This window comes from Berghia stephanieae, chromosome 14, assembly GCF_034508935.2.
Source record: "Berghia stephanieae isolate SIO BIC M18660-M18661 chromosome 14, UCSD_Bste_1.3, whole genome shotgun sequence".
In the NCBI taxonomy this organism is placed as follows: Eukaryota; Metazoa; Mollusca; class Gastropoda; order Nudibranchia; family Aeolidiidae; genus Berghia; species Berghia stephanieae.
The window spans coordinates 13,923,917-13,933,916 of NC_088373.1; the positions used below are offsets into that span (position 1 = coordinate 13,923,917).

A 10,000-nucleotide genomic window follows, 5' to 3' on the forward strand; every position below is an offset into this window, starting at 1 on the left:
TATTAATCAAACAAAGATCATTCTTCAAAGTTTGTTATGTACAAAATAAATCTGAATAAGAAAAATGTATATTGCGTCGTAACAAATGTGACGGTTTTGCTGTAGGTGGTAAGGTGAGGGTTAAAGTCAATTTCTTCTTGATGTCAACACTCTTGTTCGTCCCAAATCTGCCATTGTTTTGAAAAACATAGTATATGCAATGTTAACCAAATAGAACATACTGTTTTCTTTAAAAAACACCCCAAAAAAGTTTGCATATAATATTCACTATTCGTTGATTAGAGAACGCTTACCTGCCAAAAGGACAATTTGACCCAAAAAGAAAAACATTAGATATGTATTCATACGCACCAAAACATTATGTATTTAGGTGACCAATCAGAAGTCTTTTCAACATGTGTTTAAGCCAATAAAATGAGTGAAAATATTCTGCAATCGATGAATATTTTTTTTTATTAAACGGGTGCTCAAAGCTTTATTCAACGGATATGTTTTTACTAATAAGTGTTAAGGTTTTCTAACGGGAGGGATGAATGAATCGTATATTATTCCACCCCTCTCAATGCAAAACCCTATTATTTCTTAGAAAAATGTAATCGTTGAAATATGCTTTGAACCCTTTGAATACAAAATTTATTCAACGATTGCAGAATATTTTCACTCATTTTGTTGGCTTAAATACATGTTTACAAGACTTCTGATTGGTCATCTAAATAAATAGTCTTTTGGTGCGTATGAATACAAATTGTTTTTATTTGGGTCAAAAGTGTCATACTAGCAGACGAAGAAACAAACCTGAGAATGCCGAATCATTTTGAAAGGAACGACACTGAGGATAATTTGGGTAATTTTGCACTGGGAAAAATACAACCAAACCAGATTATAGAACAGTAAGGCCAAAAATATTCTCAAATCAGACCGAAACGGTGAGTCAATCGATGGTGTCAAGCTGTCCAAAAAATTCGTCAACAAAAAAAAAGGCCAAGGATGTCCAGAGATCCTGATTCCCCCCCCCCCCCCCACCACCACCACACACACACAAGATAAAAGAATTACCGGTCACAAAATTACATCGAGACTTCAAATTCTATTCTGTGAATTTTTGGAATTCAAATACGAAGTTAGAATTATGTCAAGTCCACAGTGATAACCATACGATCTCAGTATTACACAACTTCAAAACATCTAGAACGGATGTTTCAAGGCTCAACTTTTCATAACTGTACCTTTAATTTTTCTTGAATGTTGTCAATAATCTACGGTTCCGAAACCAATCAAAAATCAACAAATTCCAACGAATAAACAGAGCAAACAAGGAGACCAGCTTGCAACAACACACCTCTCAAGATGTTTTTATTTGACACTGAGCTGTCGTGTTTGACCTAATTCAAAAGGAATTTGCTGTTTACCATTCATTGGAGTCTTTCAATTCTAAATTAAAAGTCGATTTCAATTCATCAAAGGAAACGGTTTACTTCTTTTATGTGAAAATTATTTGCTTCTTTCTTTTGACAAACGAATCAAATTGTCTTAGTAATAAGCAATGTTTTGATTCAGTGATATCTATATCTTTAATTCAGAAAAGTGAGTGGAGCAGGCACTTATGTTGGTAACAACAAGATATGAAGTGAGTAGAAAAGTGCCAGAAGACAATAGAGAATAAAATTATTTTTTTTTTCGCGGCGGTGGTGGAGTTTGAACCTGCGACCTTATTGGTACGACAACTCTGCCTGGCAGGTGAGAGCGTGGCTCTACCGTGTGAGCTATCCACGAACACAAAAATATTCGTTTCAAACCCAAAGTCATTTCTAGATCCCTCTCTCACCACTTCTTGAGATCGCTGATTCGTTCACCACCATCGCGAAGTAATTTTGACCAGCAGTTAAGCTTAATAGCCAATATTCTCATCACAAACATATAACATAGAAACGATTGAGACATTGAGTATGCTCCGGTGTATGGGGTGAATTTTTAATTCAGAAAAGTGAGTGGAGCAGGCACTTATGTTGGTAACAACAAGATATGAAATGAGTAGAAAAGTGCCAGAAGACAATAGAGAATAAATTTTTTTTTTTTTCGCGGCGGTGGTGGGGTTTGAACCTGCGACCTTATTGGTACGACAACTCCGCCTGGCAGGTGAGAGCGTGGCTCTACCGTGTGAGCTATCCACGAACACAAAAATATTCGTTTCAAACCCAAAGTCATTTCTAGATCCCTCTCTCACCCACTTCTTGAGATCGCTGATTCGTTCACCACCATCGCGAAGTAATTTTGACCAGCAGTTAAGCTTAATAGCCAATATTCTCATCACAACAATAACATAGAACGATAGACATTTAGTATGCTCGTGTATGGAGGAATTTATAATTCAGAAGTGAGTGGAGCAGGCACTTATGTTGGTAACAACAAGATAGCTCACACGGTAGAGCCACGCTCTCACTGCAGCGGAGTTGTCGTACCAAATAAGGTCGCAGGTTCAAACCCACACCCACCGCCGCGAAAAAAAAATAATTTTATTCTCTATTGTCTTCTGGCACTTTTCTACTCACTTCATATCTTGTTGTTACCAACATAAGTGCCTGCTCCACTCACTTTTCTGAATTAAAAATTCACCCCATACACCGGAGCATACTCAATGTCTCAATCGTTTCTATGTTATATGTTTGTGATGAGAATATTGGCTATTAAGCTTAACTGCTGGTCAAAATTACTTCGCGATGGTGGTGAACGAATCAGCGATCTCAAGAAGTGGGTGAGAGAGGGATCTAGAAATGACTTTGGGTTTGAAACGAATATTTTTGTGTTCGTGGATAGCTCACACGGTAGAGCCACGCTCTCACCTGCCAGGCGGAGTTGTCGTACCAATAAGGTCGCAGGTTCAAACCCCACCACCGCCGCGAAAAAAAAAAAATTTATTCTCTATTGTCTTCTGGCACTTTTCTACTCACTTCATATCTTGTTGTTACCAACATAAGTGCCTGCTCCACTCACTTTTCTGAATTAAAAATTCACCCCATACACCGGAGCATACTCAATGTCTCAATCGTTTCTATGTTATATGTTTGTGATGAGAATATTGGCTATTAAGCTTAACTGCTGGTCAAAATTACTTCGCGATGGTGGTGAACGAATCAGCGATCTCAAGAAGTGGGTGAGAGAGGGATCTAGAAATGACTTTGGGTTTGAAACGAATATTTTTGTGTTCGTGGATAGCTCACACGGTAGAGCCACGCTCTCACCTGCCAGGCGGAGTTGTCGTACCAATAAGGTCGCAGGTTCAAACCCCACCACCGCCGCGAAAAAAAAATAAATTTATTCTCTATTGTCTTCTGGCACTTTTCTACTCACTTCATATCTTGTTGTTACCAACATAAGTGCCTGCTCCACTCACTTTTCTGAATTAAAAATTCACCCCATACACCGGAGCATACTCAATGTCTCAATCGTTTCTATGTTATATGTTTGTGATGAGAATATTGGCTATTAAGCTTAACTGCTGGTCAAAATTACTTCGCGATGTTGGTGAACGAATCAGCGATCTCAAGAAGTGGGTGAGAGAGGGATCTAGAAATGACTTTGGGTTTGAAACGAATATTTTTGTGTTCGTGGATAGCTCACACGGTAGAGCCACGCTCTCACCTGCCAGGCGGAGTTGTCGTACCAATAAGGTCGCAGGTTCAAACCCCACCACCGCCGCGAAAAAAAAAAAAAATTTTATTCTCTATTGTCTTCTGGCACTTTTCTACTCACTTCATATCTTGTTGTTACCAACATAAGTGCCTGCTCCACTCACTTTTCTGAATTAAAAATTCACCCCATACACCGGAGCATACTCAATGTCTCAATCGTTTCTATGTTATATGTTTGTGATGAGAATATTGGCTATTAAGCTTAACTGCTGGTCAAAATTACTTCGCGATGGTGGTGAACGAATCAGCGATCTCAAGAAGTGGGTGAGAGAGGGATCTAGAAATGACTTTGGGTTTGAAACGAATATTTTTGTGTTCGTGGATAGCTCACACGGTAGAGCCACGCTCTCACCTGCCAGGCGGAGTTGTCGTACCAATAAGGTCGCAGGTTCAAACCCCACCACCGCCGCGAAAAAAAAATTTTATTCTCTATTGTCTTCTGGCACTTTTCTACTCACTTCATATCTTGTTGTTATCTATATCTTTGAGGGATCGATCGATTGATGAGTCCGCGAACGGCGAAAAATAAAGGAATTCCAAGTGTTGTCTGATATTGTACGGCAAAAAATAAAGGAATTCCAAGTGTTGTCTGATATGGTACGGCGAAAAATAAAGGAATTCCAAGTGTTGTCTGATATGGTACGGCGAAAAATAAAGGAATTCCAAGTGTTGTCTGATATGGTACGGCGAAAAATAAAGGAATTCCAAGTGTTGTCTGATATGGTACGGCGAAAAATAAAGGAATTCCAAGTGTTGTCTGATATGGTACGGCGAAAAATAAAGGAATTCCAAGTGTTGTCTGATATGGTACGGCGAAAAATAAAGGAATTCCAAGTGTTGTCTGATATGGTACGGCGAAAAATAAAGGAATTCCAAGTGTTGTCTGATATGGTTTGATAATCAAAAAGCCAATGTTATCCTGGATTAAAATGATCACTACTGATAACGTGAATTCATTTCAAAACAAAGCTTTTTACAACTTGATGTTATAAAATAGCCAAGAAATTTAATTTGAGGGATGGAGTAAAGGTATTCTTTCACGTGTTTGGATTTATTAAATTCGTTATTTCTAGCGTGAAAAAACTCACTCTCAAGCTCGTAAGTTATTTGCCGGAATAAAAATAACTTATTTGCCGATGACACGAAAATGGGTGCACCAACATTAGATAAATATATCTTACAAAATTCACTACACAATTGGTCGGAAAATTGGCAGCTTTATTTCAATATTACTAAATGCAGAGTGCTGCACAATTGAAGGTCTAGCCCTTTTATTCTCCAATTACATAGGTGACAATAATATAAATGTTATGCCAACTACATGCTCAGAAAGGGACTTAGGGATCATATTTGATAATAAATTGTGTTTTGATGAACATATATGTGATTGTAAAAAAAGAGCGAACAAGCTTGTAGGAGTTATATACAGCACAGAAGCTTTAGCTATCTTGATTTTAAAACGTTTGTCCAACTTTATAAGTGTGTCATAAGACCTTTTCTAGAGTATGGAAATAGTATTGGAAGTCCCTTATTTGACAGTCTGTTATAATTGAGAAAGTACAAAGACGCACTACGAAACTTTTACCTGGCATTCGACATCTATCCTATTTAGAAATATTAGAGTATCTAAATTTGCCTTCACTAAAATATCGTAGAATTTGAGGTGATCTTATTCATATATATTAACTCCTGCATGGTTCTTACAATATAGATTATAATATTTAAAAAAAAATTATTCGCATTATACAAACACTAGGGGAGATAAGTTTAAGATATTGTTGAAAGATGTAATTTGTCTGAAAGGAAAAATAATCTATTTCAAAGGACTGTGACAATTTGGAAAAATCTAAAGTTTGAGAAAAAAAATCCTAATTCAATTAATAATTTTAAGAATGCCATTGATAAAGATCTTACCAACATTATATTTGATTTTGACGAACAATGTAACATGACAGTGGATATTAATGACTCTTATTTTATTCTGAGCTCTATCGAAGTGTAATAAATGAATATCTTCAAAAGCGATTTTCTCCGTTTTAAAATGTGTCAGATAAAGAACTGAACAAGTGCGGTTATGTGGTCTAGTGGTATTACACTCGCTTTCGGATCGGAAGGTCCTGGGTTCGAGCCTCGCGCTCGGCGCATAGTTGAGTCCTAGGAAAAGGCTATTTACTCACATTCTCTCACCGTACTCAGGTGTAAAATGAGTACCTGGCCGTTAACAGCTTTGTATTTGTCCGAAAAATTGTAATATCGCCTAACGAAATCTTACAAATGTGTTTCAAGAGTACATTATCATGTTTTAAGAGTACATTATCATGTTTCAAGAGTACATTTTCATGTTTCAAGAGTACATTATCATGTTTCAAGAGTACATTATCATGTTTCAAGAGTACATTATCATGTTTCAAGAGTACATTATCATGTTTCAAGAGTACATTATCATGTTTCAAGAGTACATTATCATGTTTCAAGAGTACATTATCATGTTTCAAGAGTACATTATCATGTTTCAAGAGTACATTATCATGTTTCAAGAGTACATTATCATGTTGTGTACATACATATGAAATTGACTTCGAGATTCGTCGTGAAAGCTTCTCCAGCGGAGTTTTTGGCACTGCAATTGAACGTTCTTCCTTTCTCTGGCAAATAAATAAAGAAGACAAAAAGAAGTTAAAACATATCAGGGAGAGGAAGGAAATGCAGAAGGAGGAGGAGGAGGAGGAAGAGAAGAAGAAGAAGAAGAAAAAGTATAAGAAGAAGACACACACAGACACATACGCACAGAGAGAGATAGAGAGAGAGAGAGAGAGAGAGAGAGAGAGAGAGAGAGAGAGAGAGAGACACACACAGAACTAAAATAACAATTTGTTGATACTGTAATATACCTATGGATGACAAATGTATAGATATGACAAATCTTATACATACCTGTAAAGAATGAAAACTCCTTTAGCCGCCTAAATAACTATCAATATAATCAGGGAAAATCAGATTCCTATCTTTATTCACCAACAAATCTATTAGAGAGTGAGTCACGGTTTGAACCTCTAGAGGAAACTCCATTATATTCGGTCGAAATCTATTTTTTTTTCAATTTCAAAGTCACATTTTGCAAAAACAACAAACCCCCCCCCCCCCCCTCCAAAAAAAAAAAAAAAAAAAAAAAAACAATCAAGAATTATAATCCTTGAAAGAATAGATAGTGCGGCTATCTCTAGAATTCAAGATTCGTTAGATTATAATTTCGAGCACCGGATTTGGTGTTAAAATGCTTGCAACCCCTTGTCTGCCTATATTTCTTCTTTATAAACTGGTGGAGAAATCGCGATATTTGTGGGGAAATAAAGGCTATTACAAACAAGCCCTCATCAATTTAAACTATTATTTTACTGTACTGTGGAAATTAACAAAAATTGTGATGAATCTTTCGAGCCATCAACGGTCAAAATCGGTCGGTAATAAAGTATAAAGGTCATCATCATCATCATCATCATCATCATCATCACCATCATCATCATCATCATCATCATCATCATCATCATCATCATCATTATCATCATCATCATCATCATCATCATCATTATCATTTATAATAATATAATAATAATAATAATAATAATAATAATAATAATAATAATAATAATAATATAATAAATAATAATAATAATAATAATAATAATAATAATAATAATAATAATAATAATAATAATAATAATAATAATAATAATAATAATAATAATAATAATAATAAATAATAATAATAATAATAATATAATTAATAATAATATAAATAATAATAATAATAATAATAATAATAATAATAATAATAATAATAATAATTAATAATAATAATAATTAATAATAATAATAATAATAATAATAATAATAATAATAATAATAATAATAATAATAATAATAATAATAATAATAATAATAATAATGATAATGAGGATTTTGTTCAATGAAAATATTCATTGAAAACATAGAAATTATGAGCTTCATCATAGAACTATAAATTAACAAGAAATCCTAAACACGGATCATTTGAATTAGACGTCGACATGCAGATAGCCTGTCGCATTTTTATGCTAAAAGGCCTTTGATGGACAGATTTATCAAAATAACTGTCTTGACCTGTTAATGGGAAGCAACCACAGCCTTAAACTATGCATCATAGTATTGTAATGGTTACGTCCCTTATTTCATTCTGTTGTCTAAACAACATTGGGTGTCACTGTTTCTAGATATGTGCTATTAAAAGAACTCACTTTTACTTTTTATATCGATCCATTTAAATGGCGACACTTTTATATGAAACAAAGCATCCATTTGAAATAGGGAGTGCCATAATATGTACAAAAATAAATTTGTAAGACCTCACCAACGAACTTTTTTAATTATCAGATGTAATCGTTGAATACCGAAGAATACCCCGAAGTGAGAGAGAGGGATAGTGGCTGAAGATAGACATAGAGTATGAAACGATTTTTTTTTGGGGGGGGGGGGGGGGGTGTCGTTGATAGCTCATACGGTAGACTCACAATCTCCCTGGCCTGGCAGAGTTGTCGTACCAGTAAGGTCGCAGGTTGGAGTCCCAATCGCTGCCACGAAGTTTTTATTCTCTGTTGTCTTCTGGCAATTTCCTAATCACATCACTTCTTGTTATAAAGAATTTTAATGTAATTTGAACAAATTTCAAACAGCCATCCTGCACCAATACCACCTATGCAGAGCAAAAATTGATTAAAGAACAAGACAGCCAAACAAATCCGCAACAGATTACATTGCTACACTACGACATTTGTACGGGCATTGCAAATTTGGCTTAATGACAGGTTAAGCAAAAACGATTTTGTTACTGGTTTGAGCACCATAGATGTTTAACGTAATGGAACTCTCCTCACCGTGGACAGGCTAGTCCAAATCGCTACATCTCAACTTCCCCAACTGCAATGCCATAAATAAACATAACAACACACGCACGCTGTTTTGTACTGGCCCAAACTATGAAGTAACGCTACAAATAGTACAGATCTTGTCAACAGACAACAACAAATCAACGTCAACAATCAATTCCAACTTATCGTCGTATGGCAACTCTAAAATCGTCATTAACAGGAAACAAACTTCAAATGTTATCGCTGTTATGGCTCTCATTTACCATCAAACTGCTAATTAACCAGTAGATATTTGACCAATCAAAACATGGAATTTTTGACACACCTTCTCGCGTGCTCGGGCAAACATAGTTGGTTGGTTACAAAACCATAAGGTGAATGAATGAACCCCTCTCTGATAGTTGTTATTATTTTTCTACCGCCAAATGGGTGACTACCTACCACATGATTTTCTCGATACATTATAAAAGTTTAAGTCTTCACATACTTTTCTGTGTTGGTTATATTGATCAAGTGATAGAATAGCTGGTGTTCTACTAAGACACATAACATCGAGAGTGAAACCAGTGTTGTTTGATATGATTGCTAATCACTGTCGTTGTTTTCATTTTGACGACTGTCCGAGAGGCGTGGTTAGCTAAGCGTCTACTCAAAGCTGAGCAACTCGCCAAAATGTCATCGTAGGGGACATATGGAAAGGCATGCTTGAAGCTCAATCACAATCAAGATCAATGATTGAACTATGTGAGAGGTGCGGAATAACCTGGTCCAACAACTGAAAACAATGAAATGCAATACTCCAGGGTTTCACTTGACGGTCATAGCAGTGGTGTGCTGCAAACAACGTATCGCTTCAGATCGCAAATCTAACCATCTAATAATAATAATAATAATAATAATAATAATAATAATAATAATAATAATAATAATAATAATTATAATAATGATAATGATAATGATGATGATGATGATGATGATGATGATGATGATGATGATGATGATGATGATAATAATAATAATAATAAATAAATAAATAAATAAAAAATATGAACAAACAATTAAATATAAATAAATCAATATATAAATAATGATGATATTACAAGTCGGAAAATACTTGATACCTATGGAATATTGGCTGTCCATAGGATTCTTAGGACCTTTCTGTAGTATTTCATCTCAAGTGCATTTATTCTCTTTTTGTGTGCTTTTAGATAAGGGGGGAATGAAAATCTTTAAGCATATCGGTCATTGGCTATTTTGTTGTGTATTAACGTAAATGTTTGATTTGTTAGCGCATTATTTTGTGGCAATGTGATCTTGTGGTATGACACTCGCTTTCGGATCGGAAGGTCCTGGGTTCGAGCCTCGCTCGGCGCATAGTTGAGTCCTTGGAAAAGGCTCTTTATT

The 10,000-nt window shown here is 35.3% G+C and overlaps 1 protein-coding gene across 4 annotated transcripts in view; it reads right to left on the reverse strand.

The window, feature by feature from the left end:
• LOC144960110 (uncharacterized) overlaps positions 1–10,000 on the reverse strand; it is a 97,954-nt gene that overhangs the window by 63,965 nt on the left and 23,989 nt on the right. For all 4 annotated transcript variants that reach the window (XM_078893077.1, XM_078893078.1, XM_078893076.1 and 1 more), the window contains one exon: positions 6,254–6,334. In XM_078893077.1, coding sequence (XP_078749203.1) covers positions 6,254–6,334 — 81 coding nt within the window. The remainder of the gene's footprint in view (positions 1–6,253; positions 6,335–10,000) is intronic.